Raw genomic sequence first — 26,319 nt, forward strand, 5'->3', positions numbered from 1 at the left:
GGGAGTTTTAGTTTATGTTCCTCAGTTGTATACATTGTTTTCCCAGGGCAAATATTAGCTCTAGGTATTTCAAGCTCTGTCCACTCCTTACACCAGACTCACCCCCTAGATCTTAAACTCCAACTCTTTAAATGTAGAAATCTGAATTACCATCTCTAATGATCTTAAACTTTAGACCCTTAGTCTCATCCTTGAAAATATTTTTTAATGGGAGCACAGACATTAAACAGCTATTTGTAGTAAGTATGTGTGTGCGTGTTCAGTCGCTCAGTTGTGTCCACTCTTTGCAACCCCACAGACTATAGCCTGCCACTCTCCTCTGTCCGTGGCATTTTCCAGGCAAGAAAATGGGTTGGAGTGGGTTGCCATTTCCTCCCCATATGTTTCTTAATACACTAGTGAAAACAAAAAACAAAAAACAAAAAACATGCAATTTAGAGGGAATATCAAGATTTACTCTAAAAAGATATTTAAGTTATCTGGGAAGCTATGATTTGTGTACACATTCTTTTAAAGGGTTACTTTTCTTTCAAATATATACAAATTGTCTGAAGGTTTCCCAACAAACTAGGGTTACTAAAAAAATTTTTTGTCTTCCTTGAGATTCCTTCAGAATTTTATTTGTTCCCTAAAATTGCAGTTTTTATAAAAATGATCACAATTTGGGGAAAACATACTTGCTTTGTAAGAAAACAAATTCTTACCCCTCTTCTTCAGTCTCTATCTTTGACCAGATAAACAGAGTAAACTTAAACTGTAAAGGTGACCCAAAAGTTTGGCCGAGAAGCAAAAACAAATAGACCTGAAATCATGTCCTTACTGGAAATCAGAGAGACTGAAGAGAACTTCTGAACAGAATTTAAAACTTTCAAGAAACAAAGATTTCAGGGCTTAGTCAACAACAAAGGCTAAGGTTGTTAACACACATTTAAGAAATAACCATGATTATCAAAATCTTTCTGACACTGAAACTGGCCAAAACCTTTTGGGGAAAAGTCCATAGTAAGTCCAATATTGTGTGATATATTTAGCAATTTGGAAAGAAAATATGCAAAGAAAAAACTAAAGCTCCCTACAATTAAGAAAACAGGTTTGTTCCATTTCTTAGTTGCCTATGTGCATAAGCAACTTCTGAGCCATGGAATTTACGTTTGAAGTCAGAAGTGATCACGTATCAATATAGCAAAAAGTGTCCCTCAGAAACCTCATTAAAAGGATATTCATTATGTTCACTGTGATATTAGATCAATTAATAGCTTAAAGAGCAAGAACCTAAATAATGACAAGTAGTGCTGTTTAATTATTGCTAACAAAACAATGACAGCAGTTTTGTAGTGTTAATCTTACAGCCCTAAGATACTGCCATTAGGTGTCAATGCCATGGCCTAAGACTCTTCAAGTCAGTTGCTCAGTTAGTCAAACTGCAAAGGTTAAGGGCACAGTCTTCTACAAGATCTCCCTTACTTGTGACACCAACTCTAAGTCTGGGGGATGGCAAGTCCCAAAACCACTCTCAGGGTCCGTACTTCACTAGAGGAATTTACAGAACTCAATGAAAGCTGTTATACTTACGGTTTATTATGAAAGTGCAAAAGTGTTAGGTGCTCAGTCATGTCTCTTTGCAACCCCATGGACTGTAACCTGCCAGCTTCCTCTGTGCATGGGATTCTCCAGGCAAGAATGCTGGAATGGGTTGCCATTTCCTTCTCCAGAGGATCTTTCCAACCCAGGGATCAAACCCAGATCCCCCGCATTACAGGCAGATTCTTTGCCATCTGAGCCACCAGGGAAGCCACAGTTTATTATAGGGAAAGGATACGGATTAAAATCAGCCAAGGTAAGAAGTACCTAGGATGAATTTCAGGGGGGTTTCACACTCACAACTTTGTAAGACACTGTCTTCTCCCTGTGGAAGCAGGATGCATGGTTCTCCCAGCACCAGTGTGTGACAATATGTCCAGAGTATGCTTCATATGTGGACATACGTGGACCATATGTGGACAACATGTCCAGTGAAGCTTACCGGAGCCTCAGTGTTCTACATTTGTGTCGAAGCTCTGTTACACAGATATGCCTGACTGATCAATTACCTGAGCAGTTGATCTCAGCTGGTAGGTGGACTGATTTACTGATAGACTCAAAGCGCACCCCCCAACCCTAAAACACATGGTTGGTTTTTCCAGCATGCTTAAGACTATCAGGTGTAGCTAGCCCCACCCTAAAATCCATTGTGACCAATTCCTGCCCTAAACAAAGACACTTTCATGAGGTATAACAGATTACCTCCCAGAAGGTGACAGCAGAGGCTAGACTCTCTTTGGGCAAAGTCAAATTCTTTATTACACATCATTACTCTGCTTTGATCTGCACTGTACTATTACTCCAGGACTGAGGACCCTAATCACCACCTCTTCATATGTTTCCGAATAACCACCTCTCCTCAGCTTCTACTGTTCTCATGTTTCCTTCTCCAATCCTGTTTCAGCACCTGAGTTTTCCTTAACTCCTTGAGTCTCTAAGAAATGTAACATTTCAATACATTTACATATGCTTTAAATCAGATGGAGAAGTTCAGTTGTATCTACTTTTTATTCACTATCTCCATCCAATGGAGGATGGAACTGGAAGCTCTACTGTTATCCTTCATAACCTATGGACTCTTGGTCTTGCTAATACCAAATCATACCTTCAATTTATCTACATCTTTTGAGAAACTGTTCTGAAATTCCTTTTAGCATGTTATATTCTCAAATTCTGTTAAGCAATTTAAATTTTAGGCAAATAACAGCCTCCGTAATTCCTTTATTTCAATTTTAAATTACTCATTGACAACTTTAAAAGTGGTAAGAAATGACTCACAGATATATTTAAAAGTATTCAATTGACAGCTAAATGGAATGAAATGTTTCTTAGGGCAGTGATCAATGTCATTTATTCCAATTAAAGGTCTTTATATCTTATCTCTTTCCTGAGCTGTGGAAGTTCTAGCTGGGGCTTCCAGAGAGGTGAATATCGGTCAACCTCCACTTCCACTTTTCTGCAAGTTTGGGCTTGGAGAAATGAGCCAAAGAAAATGGAAACAGGATGCTAAACAGAACTGAATCAACATAAAGTGATCCCAGAACAGAGAGATGGAACAAACTTCTTAGGTTAGAAAATACTGCCAAGAACCTGTTTCTAATCAGAATCAGCATCTGCAAAAACCTCACTCGGCAGGTAGCAGTTATGTAGACAAAACACTAAACTGCAGTCAGGGGACTGGGTTCTGAGCTGAACTTCCTAAATAACCAAAATCATTATTCAAAAGCAACCAGTAAGTACTGACTTGTAGAGAAAGAAATAGAGCAGGTGACAAAAGAACAATATATTGTGTGTGTGTGTGTGTATATATATATACATATACACACTAAAGGGTTATGGTAGAAATAAAATTCAAACACTTTAGGACCAGAAGAAATCAGAATCAAATTAGTCTGACTGCCCCAGTATATAAGAAAACCTTTGAATAATCATTGCCCTTGTATCTTAGAATGAAAGGAATAATTTTAACTCTAATGTAGTAAAACAATGGCTTTTTAAAAAAAAACATTTTCAATTTTATATCAAATTAATGATTACATATGTATCATAAAATTAGTAAATCAAGGAAATTTTTCTGTATAATTCACGTCAAATGTAATAGTCTCTTCACTGATTCTTTGTACTGAGAAATGGTATTCTCATTGTCCCCCTCATTCTTAAGACTAACAACAGAATTTTTGTAATCTTCAACTTCTTTAGTACTAAGGAGCTCTTCTTTACTTAATTCTGTATTTTTCTCAGCAGCTTTAATTTGGAAAAGGGTTTCCAGAATGTTTTTTTCTGAGGCGCTATCTTTCCATACATACTCTTCCATATCTGCTTCAGTCTTCTTTTTCTCCCACTCTTCAGTTTTCTGAAAAGACAAAAAAAAACAATCTCTGATTTTGAGAATTATCTGGTCAACACTGCATGTTCACCCTGATTCACCTCCCTTATCCAGCACAGCTACCTACCTGCAGCAACAGCTGTGGGCTGCACACTCGTATTACATGAATACCTCGTTACCACTCACTAATTCTATCCACAGAATTTATATTTTATCTGCCCTACGAATGGCACTTACAAAGCAAGACTATTTCCCAAAAGACCCAGAAAACTCACTCCTTGCAGCTTTCTAGACGCTAAACTCTAACACAGCAAACATTTCTGAGGTTAAAGCTATGAGAGCTGAAAGAAGACTGTATTTATCTTTGTAAATGCCTGTGGGGATGACAAGGGGAAGACCAATTATTATAATAAAAATTAAAATATAAAGTTTGTGTGATTTTTAGTGACTTTTAGTGATTTTTAATGACTATATATTTTGGAATTTTGTTTTGTTATTATCGTTACTTTCTGTTCCTAAAATGGAAATAATTTTCAATCCTACTTATTTTTTCTTACAGAAAGTATTACCATGTTATTTTAGGGAAGACTGGTAGATTTTAGATTAATATAATTCAGATTTATGATTTAAATGAAGATGTAACATTCTGTGAAAAAAAAAATCAAGCAACACAGCTCATATGTAATACACTCTCGTTTAGAGAAGTGCTAAATACCAGCCACATTCTTTCCAAATTAACACATAACAGTATTGTGAGCCATAGGCTATTATGGAATGAGCCACTAGTCTTACAACATTTGAAGGTGGTACACCCCCCAAATTATAAAGTTTTTCAAGTATTAAAAGCGAAGGCAGGTTTGTAAGGCTGTCAGAAATCACATTCTAACTTTGAAAACTCCTCTTGAACTAGACCACAGCTTGAGCAGACAAGAGCTCCAAGGCGCCTCGGAACCAAATGAGTTAGCAAGGAGGCAGTTTCCAGCCATGCCACTTTCCCATCCCCACTCCCGCCCCAAGAGCTCTTGAGAAGAGAAAAGCAGGAGCAATCTGTCGTCCCTCAAAGGATGCACAGGAGCCCCGCCAAAGGCAAACAAGCCACCGGGGATGCCACTGACTCAACAAACCCCACTTGGATCACTAAAGCCCCGGGAAGAAGCTCCCCCACCACAGGGACCCACAAGAAGAAACCCTCCTTTAATCCTTCAAACTGTGGACTCTCTTCTTCAAGGGAAACAAACAGACATAGAGAGTTTCGCAGCTCCCAAATTCCTCAGCCAAAGCGGGGTCTCTGTGCTCGCAGCTCCCCTGTGTCTGCCCCACCTCCGTATGCTGAGTTTATGGCTGAGGACAATGTTTCCACTTAAGTTCTAGAAACATCTTATCCAGCTGAGAATCAACTCTTGCCCCCTTTTCCCTGGTAAGGGAGGTTTTAGGCTTGGCAGAGGGGCAGGGAGAATATGAAATAACTTCTTGTGCCCTGTCCCCACAACCTTGTTGCAAATAACTTCTAACAGCCAAACTCTAAGTCTGTACATTAAAAAAAAATAATAATAACTGACAAAATGATGCTACCTGCCAAGCTTTCACTGTAATATATGAGGCAGGAATAAATGTCAGCCCCTTAACAAAGTAAATCCCCTAAATTAAATACATTACTGGGCCTATCTACTCTTGCCAATGCTTTAAATGTTCAAGACAGTGTCAGAGTTTCTGCATAATTCTCCAAGTGAAATAAACTGAGCTCAATGAATATATTTTATAAAGCATTAAGTAAAACAGTCACTCCATCTCATTCTGAACTGTTAGAAAGTAAGCAATTAAGAAACTGTTTAAAAAATTGTTTCACCTAGGTTTATCTGGATTTTCTTAATTGACTTGAAATAGGTGCTTAAACAGAGGAGCTAACCACATTAAATCCACTAACAATTTCCAACATTTTCAATCTTCCCCTTATATTTGGAGTATACAATTCTACATTGGTCTCTAAGATGTGTTTACAGTTGTGCCGTGATACTAATTCCTAGGCACTCGAGGTGCCCAGTGAGCCTGGAGGAGCAGGGACGCCAAGCACCCCCTCCTTCATTTATCTCAGGAGAGAATTTTCTATGTGTGCAGTGACATGAAAAACACTGCAACTCCCAGGTGGCTCTAGTGACAAAGAACCAGCCTGTCAATGCAGGAGACATAAGAGACCCGGGTTCGATCTCTGGGATAGGAAGATCCCCTGAAGAAGGAAATGGCAACCTGCTCCAGTATTCTTGCGTGGAGAATCTCACAGACAGAGGAGCCTGGCAGGCTACAGTCCACAGGCTCGCAGAGAGTCGGGCACAACTGAAGCAACTCAGCACGCACACATGTACACTTACTACTGTTCTAAATGGTCACTGTCAGCTGCAAGCTTAACAATACTCTTGTTTTTCCATATATTCTAGCTTTAGGATCCAAACTCTGCCCAGCTCAATATAACTTCCAAGATAATAATAGTAACAATCTCCTAAATTTGAATACTTACTATGTACCTGGTACTTCAATACTTACATGTGTATAGTAATTAATAGAATTTGTATTAAGACCTACTGGATTAGATTTTAACATCTCTACAGATAAGAAACTAAATATTACAGAAGTTAAACATAGGGTCACAGTCACCTGGGAACGGTTCAGAGTGGCACATATACCATAAATTATGTAACCTCTCCAAAGGTGACCGCAGCAACCCCTAATCAAACATACTACTTTTCTAGCAACAGGCATGAATATTCACACTAAACTCGATAAACAAAGGCTATAAATAGTTTCTCATCCATTTAGAAGTCACGAAAAGACTAGTGATTTCCAAAGCTTCTGGAAAAACCCTACCTGCCATGGTACAACTAAGCTTGTGAGCCACAATTACTGAGCTCACACTCTAGAGGTGTGCTCTGGCAACAAGAGAAGCCACGACAATGAGAAGCCCGTACATTGCAACTAGAGAATGCCCACACCCAGCAATGAAGATCCAGCACAGCCAAACATAACTAAGTTTAAAAAAAAAAGTAATCTTAATGGAACCCCTGCCTGGAATCCCTTGAATTCTGGCTCCTGGCTGGGTTTGGCTAATGGGAGGAATGAGCAGGAGACCTAGAGAATGACAGAGTGAGGTCACTGCTGTCTTCCCAACTCTCTCCCTTACAGAGACCACGCCCCACAGCCCGTCAGGTGGCCCGCCCCGCCACAGCTCGCAGCACTTCCCTCTTCCCCCTTCATATACGGGGTGTGATGGCACCCTACTCTCACCACCCTTGAGAACGGCACCCTTACTTGTTTCTGTTATTGAACCTTTGTAAAATGTCTCCTTAATAAAATATCCGAAAATGAAGAAAAACAAAAAAGCAATTGCAAAATAATCTTCTAGTCTTTGTAAACGATAAAAAAGCAATAATATTTTACATAATGCTTGTCACTTCAGAATATTTTTCACTTAAAGAGGTATAGATATAAAATCTTTGAGGGGAAAGAAAACTCCAAATTTTTTTTTTTAATTTATATTATGATTTCCACTTTCAAATAGGATGTAACAGGTCACAGCCTGCCTCTGCTTTGGCTTCAACTGGAAAAAAAGCCAGGCAGTAAAAATATCAGAGTTTCAGAATCAGCAAGGACTAGATGAATGTGAATTCCAGGCTGCAAGGATATGGGAAGCCCTTCTGAAAACCCCTACCCATTTTCTTCCCTGAGACCATTTTCCAATTCTGTATGAGACTGGCACCTGGCCCACATGGAAGGACTCTACTTGGGAAAAGAGAAAAGAGATGAGGTTTTGAGCTGTCATCCAGGGTTTGTGTGATAGACTGGAATTGAAGAGTCCCAAACATGACTGGTTTTAGTTCTGGGACTACTTCTGGAAAACTGGGGAGGCTGAATCAAGCTTCTAAAAAGCAAATCTCTTGTATGCCGTAGTGGTTAGGAGGCAAAGTCCCAGTAGAGGGAAGCCCTGTTTCCAACACACAACCAGTCTCCCTCTCAAGACATCTATCTGCTAGATTCTGCTGCAAGGGCTAGAGGTTATCAAGTTAAGCTCAAAACTTCTCAAAGGCACAAGTGACTCTTAAGCAGGCTTTGAGATGTGGAAGCAGACTCACCAAGTTCCTAAATAAAATGCCTGAGAAAGAGACAAAGGTGAACAAAATCTTAAAAAACTGTAACCCAGCCCTGCTCCAGCTCAATGATGATTGGATTAAAATAAGCCAGTGATCATCTCTGCCTAAGAGAAAAAAAGAGGCAATTCTTTCTGATGGATGACATCATATGGTAAAAGAATCCGCATGCAATGCGGGAGACATGGATTCGATTCCTGGGTTGGGAAGACTCTCTGGAGGAAGGCATGGTAACCCACTCCAGTATTCCAGAATCTAGGGATTCTGGAGAATCCCTAGGGACTGAGGAGCCTGGTGGGCTACAGTCCATGGGGTCTCAAAGAGTGGGACACGACTGAGCAACTAAGCACAGCACAGGTCTTTCACACGTAATATCTGTCATGCAAATTACTAGACACTTCAGACGTATGAAGAAAATCAATCAATACTGTTGATAGCCGGTGCATGTCCTTCTAAATTCATTTTTTAAAAGCAAAGCTATGATTACCTTTCATATATAATCTTGTACCCTGAGCTGTAATTCACTGCCAAATTTTTATTGCTTCTGAAATTACACCCAGGATTGAAGTGTGCAATTGTAAAGAATTTCTTTTTTTTCGAAGAGTAGTTGGCATGTATTAATTTTAAAGCGTAAACAACAGATATTCAAATTGTTGGGGGAGGGCACTTAAAAATAACCAATGTAAGCTCAAACTGATCATCATTTAGGCAGAGTCTGATTAGTTTGTAGACTTCAATTTTAATACCTCAAGTACTAAACATTTACCATTTCACCATCTGACTTAGGTATGTATACAATACATATACGTATATATGGTCTCTTTTCTTCCTTGCCTACCACAAGGGAACCTGCTCTGATTACATTCCTAGAGGAAGCAACCTTCTATTCCACATGATCCTGTTCTCTTGTCCACATATCAGCTCTATTATTCATTCACTCAGTACACATTTGTTATGCAACTACTGTCCCAGGCACTGTGCTCTCCTGGAACTGCCAGCCTAGTATATGGAATGTTGAGCTGAGTGGGAGCTGTCAGATGAAGGCTGTGATCCCAGCACAGGAAAGAGTATCCATAAAGGCTGGAGGCAGGAACAAGCTTAGTACGTTCAGGGCTGAATGAAGGCCAAGGTGAGGAAAGTGGCATGGGATGAGAAAGCACCTTACATATATTGGTTCATTTAACTTCCACAGCAACCCTATGAGGTAGTACTATTCATCTGTTTTACAGAACGGGAAATTGAAACCCAGAGCAATTAAACAATCTGTCTCAAATCATACCGCTTCTCAGTGGTAGAACATGTTGCAAGGAACATAGAAACATGGTAAAAAAAAAACACAAAATAATAATTTATTTCAATCTATGATGTTTCTTCTCATTGTAAGCATGAATTCAATACAAAGAAAAACACAATAGCTACTTCATGCACTGGTCAGTGAATTCCAATGTAACAGAAGGCAATGAAGCATCTGTTTCACTAAACACACAAATATGTCACCTTCTACCATCTTATTTATAACTCCCTTTGCCTAGGACATGAATCACTGTAATATTCCACTTCTCATGATTACAAGTAAGGCATTGTGCTAGAGAACGGAAAACAGTTTTACTATTAAAAAAAATCCAAGTTACTCAAAAATTATAAAAAATAGGAATAGGTTAAATATCTGTAATGGATTAAAGAGTTACTGACAACTATTTTAGTTACCAAACCTAAACTTTTAACTGAGTTATGTCAAAGAATTCAATTCAAATCAGATCAGTTTTTTAAAAATGTACTAAAAGCTAATATGCCAGACAGACACTGTATTAGATGCTGGGAATATAAAGATGAATGAAATACACTGTCCTGTCCTCAGTGACCGCACAGTCTAATCGAGCTTGGCAGACATGCATACAGGCAATAACCATAAACACAATGAGAGGAAGGTTAACTGGTGGAAGGAGGAAGGGAAAAGGAAGCGAGGAGACGTCTAAGAGAGGTCACATGTGAGGTTTATTAGAGGATTCATATGAAGTTGCAAGGCTGATCAATTTGAAAAGGTATTATAAGCAAAGAGAACAGTACATGCATGCAAAGTTATGGAAGAACATATTCTGTTCATTAAGTTACAGGGTATATAACCTACATTTCCTGAGCAGCTGGTAATGAGGTGGTGGTTAGTCGCTTAGTCTGTTTCTGACTCTCTGTAACCCCAAGGACTGTAGCCTACTAGGCACCTCTGTCCATGGAATTCTTCAGGCAAGAATACTGGAGTGGGTTGCCATTCCCTTCTCCAGGGGATCTTCCCCACTCAGGGATTGAACCCAGGTCTCCTGAATTGCAGGCCAGATTCTTTACCATTTGAGCCACAGGGAAGCCCAATGAAGTGGTTCGGTTCAGTTCAGTTCAGTTCAGTCCCTCAGTTGTGTTCGACTCTTTGCGACCCCATGGATTGCAGCATGCCAGACTTCCCTGTCCATCACCAACTCCCAGAATTTACTCAAACTCATGTCCATTGAGTCAGTGATGTCATCCAACCATCTCATCCTCTATTGTCCCCTTCTCCCGCCTTCAATCTTTCCCAGCATCAGGGTCTTTTCAAATGAGTCAGGCCTTCACCATCAGGTGATCAGAGTATCAGAGTTTCAGCTTCAGCATCAGTCCTTTCAACACATATTCAGGACTGATTTCCTTTAGGATGGACTGGCTGGATCTCCTTGCTGTCCAAGGGACTCTCAAGAGTTTTCTTCAGCACCACAGTTCAAAAGCACCACTTCTTTGGCACTTAGCTTTCTTTATAGTCCAACTCTCACATCCATACACAAATATTGAAAAAACCATAGCTTTGACTAGATGGACCTTTGTTAGCAAAGTAATATCTCTGCTTTCTAATATGCTGTCTAGGTTGGTCATAACTTTTCTTCCAAGGAGAAAGCGTCTTTTAATTTCATGGCTTCAGTTACCAACTGCAGTGATTTTGGACCCCCCAAAATAAAGTCTCTCATGTTTCCCCATCTATTTGCCATGAAATGATGGGACCAGATGCCATGATCTTAGTTTTCGGAATGTTGAGTTTTAAGCCAACTTTTTCACTCTCCTCTTTCACTTTCATCAAGAGGCTCTTGATGAAATGAAGTGGTAAACTGCTGTAAATAGACATACTAAGGAGTTTAGATTTTAGCCCACATAATGGGAAACCACTGAAGGATTTTATAAAGGGATATGATATAACAGATTTGATTTTTAGAACAATTACTTAGTAGCAATATGGAAGATAGATAAGACAGGAAAATCAATAAGGCTATTATAGTTATTCTGACAAAGACCCATACAGGACAATAGCAGTAGGAATAAAGAAGAGAAAATAGTTTTAACAGATGTTTAAAAGCTAGAACTTAAAAGATCTGGTGACTTATCAGGGGAGATAGGGAGGGAAGAAAAAAGTGTAATTTTCAAGGTTCATGACTTCAGCCACTGAATGGAAATTTTTCTTAATGGCCTTTAAGTATATGATAGGCTCCTGAGCATCAGATATAAAATGAAGTATTGCCTGAAGGCAAAGAGATATGAGACGTATCACTTTACTGTATCATCATCCTACTCAAGAACAGCTACATACTGCCTACCACATTAAGTGAAAAAAAACATTCTATGTATGTATGATACACAAATCCTTCTTTTTTCTTGCCCCTTTCATTTTAATGCCCATATCACACCCCCAGGGCTAACACTAGATACATGTACAAAAAACTGTCTTTTTTTCTTGTTTAAAGATTTTTTTTTTTAATGTGGACCACTTTAAAAATCTCTATTGAGTTTGTTACAATATTGCTTCTATTTCTTGTTTTGGTTTTTTGGCCACAAGGCACCTGTGAGCTTAGCTTCCTGACCAGGGACTGAACCATACCTCCTCCACTGGAAGGCAAAGTCTTAACCACTGGACCACCTGGAAGTCCCCAAAAACTGTCTTGGAAGAGATATATCAAACCTTCTAATAAGTTTCTTTACTAACAAAATTCAGACTGGGGAAGTTATTCCCAATCAAGAGCTCAGCAACAGAGCCTTTAGAATAAAATACATCTGGGTGTCTCCTCTGGAGATTTTGACTCTGTAAGATCTAAGTTATCTGTAACTTAGAAAAGCTTGACAGGTGAGTTTGATGAAAGCCCCAGCTGAAAATCAGTTATGGAGACAGATAAATTTTCAATTAAAATTTAAGTTTTAAGAACTAGCAGCTGAAGTTCAGGTTTGATTTCATCTCTTTTGTTTCCTAATATTTTACCATGGAAGTTGAATAAAACTAAGTAATATGATACTATGAAAAGAATGTGAAACTCTGAAGCTGCAGTTCAAGTCTGAGTTTCTTGGGTTCACAAACTCTGTGGCCTTGGGCAAAATACTTGATCTCTCCTTTAAGTCTTAATTTCTCAGGGGAATGAAGAAAGTATAAAGGTTATATAATGAAGAGGTTGTAATAGATAAATTTTGTAGATAACTTCTAAAATAATATAGAATTACAACACATTTTCTTTAAATATTTGGAAAAAGACCACATAGTCAAATGAAAAACAAACCTGATCAACATATAGCCCAAATCATACATCCATGAAAATTAAGTACCTCAAACTGTTTCAAACACATTTCTTAAACTTTGGGCATAATTATTGATTGTTGATTATTAATAATCTTATTAATAGATCATTAAAAAGCTATACCAGTAAAAAATTATTGCTAACATTTAACAAGTATGCTACATTTTATATTACTGAAAAATGAATTTGTTTGTAACTCTGTCACTTTACTTTTTTAAGATGAAAAACTACTTCAAATGTCTGTTTTGGATATCCAAAAGAATACACAATGTTTCAATAGCTGTCAATCCATGGAACATGGACTAAGGCAACTTTTGTACTCAAGATAGTAAGATAGTGTAACTTGCTGTCTATGCAATGTAGTCAGACAAATAAGAGGCACAAATATATCTGAAAAGAATTAATTTCCAAAATATATAAAGAACTCATGCAACCCAACAGCAAAAAAAAGAAACAATCTAATTAAAAAATAGGCAGAGGATCTGAACAGACATTTTTCCAAGACAGACATACAGATGGCCAAGAGCCACCTGAAAAGGTGTTTAACATCACTAATCAATGGTACAACCTCACAAACCTGTTAGAATGGTTATTACCAAAGAGACATTAACAAGTGTAGGTGAGAATGTAAACTGGTGTGGCCACTATGGAAAACAGTATGAAGATTCCTCAAAAAACTAAAAACAGAACTATCATATGATCTAACAGTTTCACTTCTGGGTATTTAGCTGAAGGAAATGAAAACTCGAACTCGAAAAGATATTTGCACCTGTTCACTGCAGGATTATTTATAATAGCCAAGGCATGAAAACAACCTAAGTGTCCGTGAATGGATGAAAGGATAAAGAATAGTCAGTCACAGTCGCTCAGTCGTGTCCGACTCTTTGCAATCCCAAGGACTGTAGCCCACCAGGCTCCTCTGTCCATGGGATTCTCCAGGCAAGAATACTGGAGTGAGTTGCCATTTCCTTCTTCTTGGATCGAACTTGGGTCTCCTACATTACAGGCAGATTCCTTACTATCTGAGCTGTAAGTGGTGTGTACATATGTGATGGACTATCATTTAGCCATAAAAAAGGGAATTCTGCCATTTTTGACAACATGGATGAACCCTGTGGGCATTATGCTAAGTGAAATAAGTCAGAAATAGACAAATACTGTAAGATCTCACTTATGTGTGGGCATCTAAAAGAAAAACAACAAAAAACCTCACAGAAGCAGAGAGTAATAGCTGGTTGCCAGAGGCTTAGGGTGGCAAAATGATTGAAGGTGATCAAAAAGTACAAACTTTTAGTTATAAAATAAATACGTCACAGGAATATAATGTACAGCCTGCTGGTGACCACAGTTAAAACTTGAAAGTTGCTAGGAGAGTAGATCTTAGAAGTTCCTCATCACAAGAAAAAAAGTGTTTATTAACTATGTATGATGGTGGAAGTTGACATATTGCTGGAGCGCCTATCAAAGCCCTGAAGGATATACAATAAATAAGCAGAGAAAAATAAAAACTGAACAGTAAATTATATAACCTTTATAACACTTTTATTTTATTGTTAAATATTATAGTATTTATTACTAAACCAACTTGCTTCCACTAGTATTCCTCAAAGGATAGTGTTTTCTCCTTAGGTATTAATCTCCATATCCAACAACACCAAGCATACAGGCAACTAAACATGCATGTGCCCATCAATTAATAAACAGTTCATTTTATTGAAAGCACACTTGACAGTTGCTGTGAAAATGGTTTACTCTTTCATAAACACTACAACAGTGAAAGAGGTGCCTTTTCAAACATCAAGTAAAATGCTACGGTGCATGCTCACACTCAGTTGTGTCCGATTCTTTCCGACCCCATGGACTATAATCCACCAGGTTCCTCTGTCCATGGAATTCTCCAGGCAAGAATACTGGAGTCGGCTGCCATGCCCTCCTGCAGGGGATCTTCCTGACCCAGGGATCAAACCCACGTCTCCTGCTTGGCAAGTGGATTCTTTACCACTGGGTTACCTGGGAAGAATCCCCCACATCCCCACCGCTACCAATGCTACTACATCAGTCATTACTGCCCTCTGGATACAAATCTACACTCATTCAATAAGCCCTACGGCCTGCTCACAGCCTGGCTCAGAATGATTTTTCAGTCTCATCTCCTTCGTCTGCCTGTTGGTCATACACCCTGGCCACACCAAACTTCTGCCTGCTCTCTAAACCCACCAGACCTAGAGAGTCCTTCACCCACTTCTCCACGGCACACTCCTACTCATCTTCTAAGACCAGTCACCACTTCTGTGAAGCTTCAAGGGAGAGTTGATTTTTGTCTGCACCTCTCACAGCGTTATGTGTCAACCTCCCTTACCTGGTGGAACAGACTACACTAACCACCAAATCCTTCTAAAAATAAAGCTACTTAAAAGCAAAGGCTCATTCATTTTGATCATCTGACTGATACCCACCACTTTTAAACAAGAACAAAATCATTGATGAATGCTAAGAAAAGCAAACACATATTGTTCAAGCATTCTCTCTAATATAACCTGGAAATGTATATGTACGTGAAAACACATGAAAGATCACAATGAATTCATCAACCACCAGATTAAATGGCGATTATCACTCTGCAAAAGGATTCATTATTTCTACCAGAAAGTGAAAGTGAAAGTGAAGTAGCTCAGCAGTGTCCAACTCTTTGCAACCCTGTGGACTGTAGCCTACCAGGCTCCTTCCTCCATGGGACTCTCCAGGCAAGAATACTGGAGTGGGTAGCCATTTCCTTCTCCAGGGGATGTTCCTGACCCAGGGATCGAACCGGGGTCTCCGCATTGCAGACAGATGCTTTAACCTCTAAGCCACCAGGGAAGCCCTTTTCCCAGAAATACTAATAATAAAGTCCCCTTTAAAAATAAACTCTTTGTAAAATTATCCCTTTTATCCATTTTGTTATGTGACTTTTCAGAACCACTTTGTTACAAACCTAGATACATTCCTGACTGGCAACAAGATGATCATGTAGTCCAAATAAGACAGTCCAAAATTCAAATTTTAAAAGGCAATCTTGAGTAATTAAGTATCAAAATCATTCAAGAACCCTTTCAATCTAGTTTTAGATATCTACATTTTCTGAAGCAAGTCTATCTTTTGTGCAAGTCACTTTGTAAAATGCTTCATTCAATCATTTCTTAACCAAATCACTTGTGGAAGGTTTTAAGAATAACATGCAACAAAGTTAACATTTAGGAAGCTTTTGTTATTATCAGTTGTGTCAGAACCTGAGTCAGATACAAGTTCTAAAAATTCAAATACAATAGGACATAGATCTGACTTCATCTGTATAGTCTTTGTCAAGTTAAATGTGAGCTATGCACAGAAACTGGGAATGAATGAATTTGAAATTCTAAAATACATCTTCCTTCATTCTAGTAGTTAACGGCAATAACAATAGCCACCATTTAATGAGCACCCACTATTCACCAGACATTTCACGTAAATTCTCCCTGATCCATCCAAAAGCCCCTCAAAGAAATCTGAGCCTCAAACATTAAATGGCTGGCCAAGGCCACACAGGTAGCAGGTTCGTGAGCGTGTGCTCAGTTGCTTCAGCTGTGTCTGTCTCTTTTTAACCCCATGAACGGTAACCTGCCAGGCTCCTCTTGTCCATGGGATTCTCCTGGCAAGACTACTAGGGTGGGTTGCCCTGCCCTCCTCTAGGGGATCTTCCCAACTCAGGACCTGAACTCAAGTCTCCTGCATCACAGATGGATTCTTTACCCACTGAGTCAAGTAACAAGAAATGAGATTCAAATTCAAATTTGAATGGTTCTAAAGATTAAAAGTTAATTCACTTCTATGCTAACAACGTGTAATACTGAAATATTAACCCAAATTTCTACAAGTCTCTTTCTTTCTTTGAACTGCTTAAGGATAAATGATTTAATGTATTTCTGTTTCTCATCACCTTAGCATGCAATAATCATTCTTTGAAGCATTACTAAGACTCTGTGCCTGAAGTCTATGCTTTTTGAATACAAAAATTAATACAGAAAACCTCAATTAAAATTAGAGTTGGGAATGGCTTGTAGAGGGAGTTCTCACATATTCTCACACTCCATTATTTGCATGCAGTGACCTTCACCGACATGCCTCGCTGGAAGCAGAACTCTGCACAGCAAGAGCCCAGGCAATGAGAAACCTCTCAGCTCCATAAATGAAAAAAGTTACCACCACCCCAAACTCCTACTTTCCTCCCTAGGACTTTCGTTTAGAACAGCCCCTCTCAACTCTCTCCTTTTCCCTATAAAAGCATGCTCCCCTTTGTCTTTGGACTTATGTGTGTGAAGTCACTCAGTCATGTCCAACTCTTTGTGACCCTATGGACCACCAGGCTCCTCTGTCCATGGAATTCTCCAGGCAAGATTCCTGGAATGGGTTGCCATGTCCTTCTCCAGGGGATTTTCCCAACCCAGGGATCAAATCCTCGTCCTTTAAGTCTCCGGCCCTGGCAGGCGGGTTCTTTATCGCTAGCACCACCTGGGAAGCCCCTTGGACTTACCTATGGTTCACCACAGATTACATTTCCCAAACGGTAATTCTGTGCTGTTCCTCAATAAACCCATTTTACTGTTTTAGAGCAACAAGTTCTACTTTGATACTTCTATACAGTTAACTGTTTTGAATAGCACACAACAGTAACTTCCTTTTACTGAAGTCTAGACAAATACCTTTTTGGAGAAGTTTCAGTACCATGTTACATAAAAATACCAACTACTTTCTCTCAATGCTACTTAGAGGTAACCTCCATGGAGCTTAGCTTTTAGGTATTAAATGCTCTGAAACTAGCCTTAAAAATAAAGGAATGGATTAAAAGGGGCTCTCTAAATATTTGATTAAATACCAGGTGGTAACATCAATTTCAAGTATGAATTCCATGCTGGTGAAGGAAAAAAAAGTTTCAATTCAATAAAAATTCTGTTCCACCAGCTCTGCAAAATTTCACGGCTCATCTGCATTCTCTTAAAGCTTCTTCACTGATGGTACTTGTTTAAAAAGGATCAAGAGCCAAGTTTAATATAGGATTTATTTAATTATATCTGTTTAGGACAGTTGTATGTGGGTAGTTATTCTGCCATCAAAGTAATTAGCATTAAGATCAAAAGCTCCTTGCGTGAATCCAGAATACAAATTTGTTTGGATTTTATGTCATGGAACCACAGAAAGAATCCAGTAAGTCAACTTTAACTGAATTTATTTATGCCTGTCATTTCCTTTGGGGCAAATTCATTTTACAGACTGCTGGCAAAATAAGAGACTCAAAACTGGTCAGCTTTTATTGTTTGGTATTAACTCTTTAAGTGGTGGCCATAGAGCTGAAGCTAATTCAGCCATGTTGTTGGTTCAAAAGGGAACTTAATTATCTCAAGCCAAATGTATTTATATAATCAGTTGACAGGAAACAGATTAACTGCTATTATAATGTTCCTGAAGCCAGGAACTAGAAAACAAGATGAACTGTAATTAGAACAGCTCAAAAGCAAAGAGCTACCAGCTACTTTTTGTCCTTTTACTAAATTTGCAACAAAGTTTTATTTAATTTTTTATTTTTCACTCACCCTCTTGTGCTGTTTTATGATTAACATCAATGAACTCTGCAGTAAGAGTAGCTGTATGTGTTCACAGAATTACACAGAGATGAAAGGAGACTCCAAAGACCATCTAATGCAACTAACATCTGAAGAGTATGTTCCTTTTACTATATCCCCACTAAGCAACCACTCCTAGAGAAGGAAGCAACCCACTCCAGTATTCTTGACTGAAAAATCCCACAGACAGAGCCTGGTGGGCTACAGTTTGCAGAGTTCGACACAACTGAGTGATACACACACCCCTACACCCACACACGCAATAAGCAACCAGTGGATGAAACATTTTCTACCTATGAAAGCAGCCCACTCCATCTTCAGATGAATCCTGTACAGAGCTTTCACTCAGTAAATAAATCATTATCGTTTCTACTTTGTTGTATCCGTAAAAGTCATGAAAAACAGATCTCTTTTTTCATATGAAGTCCTTTGAACATCTAAAGAGAGTGACTTTGTCCACCTACTTCCATTCTTTCATGAGTTCCTAACATGAAATGCAGTAAGTCCCATGTCTATGCTGGGCAAGCTTCAAAAAGTTACATTTATGTGCATATCTAAAATTATTTTAATTTAAAAGCATATAAAACTGTGAGTTACCTAAATATATTAGTTACCAACTTTAAATGAGTTGATGCTCACACATAGCAAAATCTTCCTTATATGCATACTTATACAACTCAACAAAATCAGATACCAGACTGTTTTTATACTGTTTCAATAATTAACTGCCCTAACTGCCCCTAATGTATACCAGTGAAAAGTTCACATGAAAGACTACATGTTACCTAAAATTTTAATAAACATTTAACGTACTTTCTATAAAGTTTTAGAGATTTGTTTTGTAGTTTACTTGAATAACAGGATGAATTATGTAGTTTCAAGTAATATAGATGTGATCTCCCTTCCATAACTTTGACAACTTTCACCCAAAGTCAAACAAATTAAAAAAAAAAAATTTTTTTTTCATTTTTTTAGCCTAAGCCAGAACCTGAACTTAAGGCATTTTGGTCATCTGATTTCTGAAGGTCCTGAGATGGACTGCATAATATATTTCAAGATCCTCACTTTCAATATCAGTAGACGTTACCTTAAAACATTTTACGTGTCCTTACCTTAAATAGCAGTTCATTAAACTCTCAACTGAATGCTGGATACACAGACTGTTTTGAAAGGCTAACATCTCTCAAATTACAATGACAAAATTATTAAACACTCATTCTACAGTCACTTACCCAAGACTCATGGTATAAAACTGTTAGTAGATACATTGCATAATCATAATTCTGTCTCTTTAAAGGGCACCTTTAAAAGAGAGAGGACAGAAGTCAAAATGGTAAACTTTCAGTATACAGAATAATTTGCAAAGTACACAAATACTAAATACAAAGGATAACTTATATTCAGGGATTCCCTATCTGCCTTAAGAAAATTCTGTCCTTGGAATAAGAATTATCTATGTACTTTATGATTTGAGGACACTGAAAACTGATGCTATTTTTACTTTTATTTAAGAGGATCTCTTCGCTTTCATTACTAACAAAGTTATTTACATATGATAATAGCTTTACACTATTTTTAATATGACTGTGTCAAACCCAAGCGCCTTTCATGATCTCAGGGCTACGAGTCTGCAATTACAGGAACATATCTGCTGTGTTTCTTTAAAGAATACAGAGACAGATGGTAATCTAGAAGTTCATCCTGATCTCCCCAGAGCTGATTCTTTTAAAAATGAGCTACACTACACAATGCTGTATTTTTTTTTTTTACAATGCTGTATTTTTATGCTGTCATATTTAAAATGGAACTAATGGCCCAATATTAGATAAACATCTACATGAATATGAGCTGGCATTAGCTTTTAGGCCACAAAAGTAATAGAGAAACGGAAGTAATTAATTCTAATTTCTTTCAACATAACTATCATATGACAGTTGACTTCAATTGTACCCTGTTTATTTTGTATTTGGTTTAATAGTTTTCTACACAGTTGTTATGGTAAAACATATTTATACTCTGACACTTGTAAACTTAGGGGAAAAAAGCAACATTATCAGAAACTTTTAAGAATTTCTAACTTTTTTTAATATAAATTTATTTATTTAACAGTAACATTTTAAAGGTATTTTTTAAAATTGCAAAGACTAAAAACACAGTGCTATTTTATGTTCTCTGAAGCTAGCAAGAACATATTATTAATGTATTAATATTTCAAATCTATTTCTCCCTGAGCTTTTTCCACCCCCATAGTTGCTACCTCTGAATGTCAGGCCACTTCTCTATACCACTAAGAAGCAAGACGTAAAACCTAACTGATATGGCTGGTTCATGCTGATATATGATAGAAACCAATATAATATTGTAAAACAATTATCATTCAATTAAAAATAAATTAAAAAAAAACTAATTGATACTGACACCTCCCAATGCTTTGAAACTAGGATAAGGAGAGAGAGAGGACATCTGCCATTTGCTTTTCTTTATATTTTGACCTAATTTAGAAACAACCAAAGTATAATTCTAGAAATAAAATAATCATTTAGCAAAAACATACCAACAGCCTTGCTTTACCTCAAATGATCTAATTTATAAATTCATATACAATAAATACTGCTTTTACAAACTTCTATGCTAGCACTGAAATTGTGCTTATTTACAAAAGTGCCCTGATACATTAAATTTCTACATTTAATAATCTTGATTTTAAAATATAAGATTTCTATACTTTGATTTTGCAGAAAGCTGTTTAAGCATTAATCACTGGCAAATTATACTTTGTTTCCTTCCAACATCTTCCCTGAGTTTTACATGCACAAATATATTAAAAATAACAATAATTTAACTCAGCTACACAAGCCTCTCCTTGAACACAAAGATCACATCAATAGGAGGCTAGTGTGAGGATATTAAAAAATGAATGAGACAGCTTCTCTGACCTAAGAGGTTAATATCAGGCCTGCCAGGGGACTGGAGGACAATAAAACAACACATGTGATGATACACTGAACTATTCTTTACCTGTCTGTCTTGATGGTAAGCACATCTGTGCTCTTGCAGTATCGATCTCCCACTAGTTTAATAAGTTTCTTCTTTGCATGATCATCTAAATTCAAACTGGAAAGTTTAACCTTAAAAATACATGAAAAAATTTTGAAAAAAATTATATACTTTAAATGAAAAAAAAAACAGTGGCAATATTATCTATACTAACATTAAAAAAGAAACCTTTTCAAAAGCCTTTGTATACAGAGTTATCAATTCACAAGTATCATGAAGCCCGATCCTATTCACGGAAAAAAAAAAAAAAAAAAATGGGAGCAAACTGGTAGTTCTTTGAACGTTCTGGGCATAAGTATCTTTCCTAAAAGAATTAATGACATGTCTCTTGGATGAAATTACAGTGCTTATGAGTAGCAGTAACTAGTAGAATTCAACTCAGTAAGTGTTAATAAAACTGTTTTTAAAAATAAATGGATGAAAACAAAATTTTTTAATAAAAATACATGGATGAAACATACAGGCTTTAAGGACTCCTACCATGCAAGTATGAGACCCATACCACTGCAACAGTTTAGGGGCATTTATTTTAAGAGCTGCAGATATCTCAAGGAAGCCAGAATAAAGCACCATGAGGGGTCAAAATATTTGAAATGATTCAGTTCAACATCTCTCAAAATGCTAGTCCCACAAGCTGCTAAAAAGAATTTTAAAAGAATTTACTTCATTAAAAAGGCTCTCTCTATTGAATCTATTTAGGAAATGCTGAATTAAATTGGGTTCTTCACGGCAGGATTTCTTATACAAAGCAAAATGTTAAAGAGCATTCTGAAATTTCAAGATGCAGGATGGTGATGTAATAATTTTCAAATTTATTATTCAACTCGTGATTCCACTTTTCAAGGGATAATTCATGAACTTAGTCTTTCTTAAAACATATTTTGGGAAATGCTGGGCTAAATGAGCATACTTTTTAATTTGCAGAGAATTATGGCCTTGGCTGAAAGGTATTATCCAGAGACAAACAGGCTTGATCCAGGAAAACAGGTTACAGGCTAGAATACAGTCAAGTGAGGTAAACTAAAGATCATCTTTCCATGGAGAGCATTAAGCATATGCAAGAATTAAAACTATATGAAGTAAAAGGCTAAGTAAGATTTTGAAATCCCACATATTTCTTCTTTCTAGCTTCAATAACCCAGCATTTCTCTCAAGACAACTGTAGCGTAAGAGCTTACTTATTTTCCCATTTTTCCCACTAGACCACAAACTCCTGAGAGTAAGAACAGTATCTGTCTTGTTCCTGGCAATGACCTAGCACCTGAAAAGCACATAATATATATCAGCTAAACGAAATCATACATTTTAAAAAGGGAGGATATGTTGTTTCTTTTTTAAGCACAGTGAATTTTTATTTGGATTAGAGAAAATAGGAAATAAATAAATATGAATGCAAAGACCGTTAGTAAGAACAATAACAATTAAATATTAATCCCAGAGGATGATCATATGGTGTAGGCAATGCAAAATTACTAGTCTTCTGAAAAGAATTTATGTCAACAATCAGGTTATTAGTCTGAGGGATAAAATGTTAGTTTTATGATGACTCTGATCGCTAGCATTATGGAGAATTACCTATAAGAAAAGCAAAAATATACCTACATTTTGATTATTATTATGAAAATATATGCATCCACACAGATATAGTACAGAGAAAGAAACAGCTTTTACATTCAGCTACTGAGAACGTAGTGATTTTTCACTTTTAAATCTCATTCAATAAAATTCAACATATTTAACAATAATTTAAAAAATTTACCATTAAAAAATTTGTGTTTCTAGTTTCTAATGTGAGAAAGTCAAAAACAAAAATTGGCAGCAATGCTGATCAATACTGTGACAACTGCTTTAAAACTCATGTTCATATTAACATTTTAATGGTCAAAAGTTATATAGGGTCTTATGCCAGAAACTCATAAATACTGCAGAAGCAGCTGTGTGGTACACTCCCGCCACCTACTAGCACTCAAAGGCACTGCAAAATTGTAGTCTTTAACCTGGACTAAAACTCTTACTTTGAAGTTGACTGACATTTATTTGTCATTCTTTTTCCAAAATTCAAAAGAATCCTTAGACCTTTTTTTTACAAGTTACTATATTTTAAAGGATCAGTATTAAACTATTAACATTATGCTCCAAACAATGTTGACATTTCAAATCAGAGGTGGCTGCAGTAATAGGTGTGTATCTTCAAAAGTCCACTTAGAATGACATACATTGAAAGAGGTCTAAATGTGTGAAATATTTTCTCTGTTTACAAGAATATGCAGTTAGTTAAAGAACAATGGCATTAACACATAACCCGAGAACTGGACTTCATGTCTAGATTTCTACTTAACAGATAAGTGACTTTAAACAAATCAGGTGATCTTCCTGTCTGTTTCCTCATTTATAAAACAGAAAGAATTTACAGAAGTTTTGTCAGGAGTAAGTGAGATTAAATAGAAGAAAGCACTTTTAAAGTAAAATCCTACACAAATATGTTACTTTAAATTCTGAACTACTTCTATGACTTATCACAAAACATGATACCAACTTTTCCTTCCCTGAATTTAAAAATCTGAGTATCTCTAAATAGTATTTTACAATAGTTGATTATCTTCACAATATTACGTTAAATCATGCTGGTCTACACATTTTAGTCTCACCGTTTCACCTGCTTCTACCCTTGGACCACAGTACCAGTCTGGACACTACCTCTGAACCTCAACTACCAGCAGATGGAGTGAAAATAGTTCCGAAGGGCAGCCAGGAGTCAGGCAGGGGGGTGTAAGGGACGGAGGAAGATGTGGTGTGGTGGCATGAGACAAGGAGCAGATCGGCAGGGATGGCCATGGGATACAGTGAGTGGTGCCTGCAGGCACACTTTAAATAAAGCACTGATTATTTTTATGTGAAACAAAATCAGCAGATTTAGAACCAGTAGGGACCTTGTATGTTTACTCTAGTACTTAAGACTAAGGCCCACAAAAATTAAACCCCAAAACATGAATTAGAGTCTAAGTTTCCTAGAAATTCCCCGGCGGTCCAGAGGTGAGGACTCCACTGACTGCTGTGGGTCCACGTTCAATCTCTGGTTAGGGAACTAAGACCCCATAAGCCCCATGGTACGGCCAGAAAAAAGGATCTAGGTTTCTCTGGGTTCAGAGGTTTTACCATAACACACAGAACTCAGTGTTTTGTTATTATCATTATTATTAAAAGAAGTAACATTTATTACATTCTTAAAATGTATGAGGTATTATTAGTCTATAATAGACACTCTGTTAACCCATGGAATGGTATCAGTAAAGCAGAATTTTAAGTTCTTCTCCTGTTTTCCTTTGTCGATCTACGTTTCATAAAGTGTATATAATAAATCTTTTGTAATTTTTATATTTTCAGTATCTCTAAATAGATAATTATATTGCTAGACACTTAAACTATCCTGGGAATTTAAAAAAGTGCTGAAAAGCTTCAAAAATTCATTTCATAACCCTGACACTGAAACTCAAAGAAAGAAAATTATTAGTTAGTTATGGCTATAACACTGAAAAAATTTCTAAAAATTAAATTTTGTCTATTTGTTAGCATACAACGCAAAGATGGCTGCACAGATTATCAGCGTATTTTTGCAGTAAATTGGAGTCTTTCAATTTAAAATACAGATTACATGGAGTACAAAAACGAAACTTTTTGTACTGGAAAGACCCTCAAAAAGGTGGGCTGTCACCCTCCAGAACAGGTGAATCAAAAGTACATTAGTAAGGGATCTCTGGACAAAGGGCTGATTCTGGGAATGGGACAGGAGTATCTAAAATGAACTAGGAGCATTTTGTGGTGTCAAAAAATGAAGATGTGTTTAAAACACAAATGATGGGGCATGGCCAAGGAACAGAGGGGCCAAGTGAATAAGTGTCCAACTGCCAAAACCAAAACAATTTGAGCAACACAACGAAGTATTACTGGACCAAAATCCAAGGGATAAAACAAATATCCCTGAGTCCACACTGATATAAATACATGATTGAATAAATAAACAAATGGAGGAAAACAGACAAATTCCCCACATAGAAGAATTCCAAATAATCTATGTGATCTTTCTCCCTCAAGGTGGTGGAGTATAACTTCCATAAATGTGGGCTATGCAGAGTGACTTCCTTCTAAAGGGTATCTTATGGAAAGGAAGAAAAAAAAGAGTAATTTTAAAGTGGAGAAAGATCTAAGCTGCATCACCAATGATAAATCAAGTGAGCAACCTACACCCTTTCTCTGATGCTATGAGAATGCCACTTTGCTTGAGGCTTTTTTCCCCAAAACACAGAACAGTCTAACCGTGAGAAAAACATCAAACTAATTCAAACAAATCGAAACTGAAGGATGTTCCACAAAATACATAACTGGTACTTCTCAAAACTGTCAAAGTCACCAAAAACAAGGAAATTCTGAGAAATAATCAGTCAAGAAGAGCCTAAGGAGACAAGATGACTAATGCAATGTGATACCCTGGATGGGATTCTAAAGAAAAAAAAAGAACATCAGATAAAAACTAAGGGAATCTGAATAAAGCATGAACTTTTAATTAAAAGTGTATCAGTAGTGATTCATTCATTAGTTGTAACAAATGTACCAAAGTAGCATAAAACATTAACAACAGGAGATATTTGGTGAGACATACAGCAAACTCTGTACTATCCTTGAAACCTCTCTGTAAATCTATTCTAAAAGTAAAAGTTTAATTAAAAAAAAACTGTCCGTGACTGCTGTGTGAGAAAGATACATCATGTGCATCAAGAAACCAGGGTACGAGAAACAAGGGTTTCCAGGACTAACTTAGGAGTTACTAGGCTACACGTGGAACTGCACTGGCACGTGGCATGTTCCTGGTGAGTGAAGCAGGGCTTTGATATTCCTCCAAAGCAACATGAGATGAAGACAAATGGTGCTAAATAAAATATTAAAATAGCAAATCAGTCAGTGGTAAAATAAAAGAATAATGTACCATAAACTGATCAGGACTCAGAAATGAT

General features: G+C 37.1%; 2 protein-coding genes across 4 annotated transcripts in view; both read right to left on the reverse strand.

Annotated features, from left to right (window-relative positions):
* The window catches only part of KLHL42 (kelch like family member 42), a 38,055-nt gene extending 35,839 nt beyond the window's left edge, over window positions 1-2,216 (reverse strand). For both annotated transcript variants that reach the window (XM_061417552.1, XM_061417551.1), the window contains exon 1: window positions 2,091-2,216. The gene's annotated coding sequence lies outside the window, so the exon portion shown is untranslated. The remainder of the gene's footprint in view (window positions 1-2,090) is intronic.
* A 566-nt stretch (window positions 2,217-2,782) lies between these two features.
* The window catches only part of MRPS35 (mitochondrial ribosomal protein S35), a 50,838-nt gene continuing 27,301 nt past the window's right edge, over window positions 2,783-26,319 (reverse strand). For both annotated transcript variants that reach the window (XM_061417556.1, XM_061417555.1), the window contains exons 6-8: window positions 21,272-21,381; window positions 19,486-19,555; window positions 2,783-3,934 (exon numbers count right to left, since the gene is read on the reverse strand). In XM_061417556.1, coding sequence (XP_061273540.1) covers window positions 3,665-3,934; window positions 19,486-19,555; window positions 21,272-21,381 — 450 coding nt within the window. In that variant the 3' untranslated portion in view covers window positions 2,783-3,664. The remainder of the gene's footprint in view (window positions 3,935-19,485; window positions 19,556-21,271; window positions 21,382-26,319) is intronic.

The sequence above is a fragment of the Bos javanicus genome, chromosome 5 (genome assembly GCF_032452875.1).
Source record: "Bos javanicus breed banteng chromosome 5, ARS-OSU_banteng_1.0, whole genome shotgun sequence".
Lineage (NCBI taxonomy): Eukaryota > Metazoa > Chordata > Mammalia > Artiodactyla > Bovidae > Bos > Bos javanicus.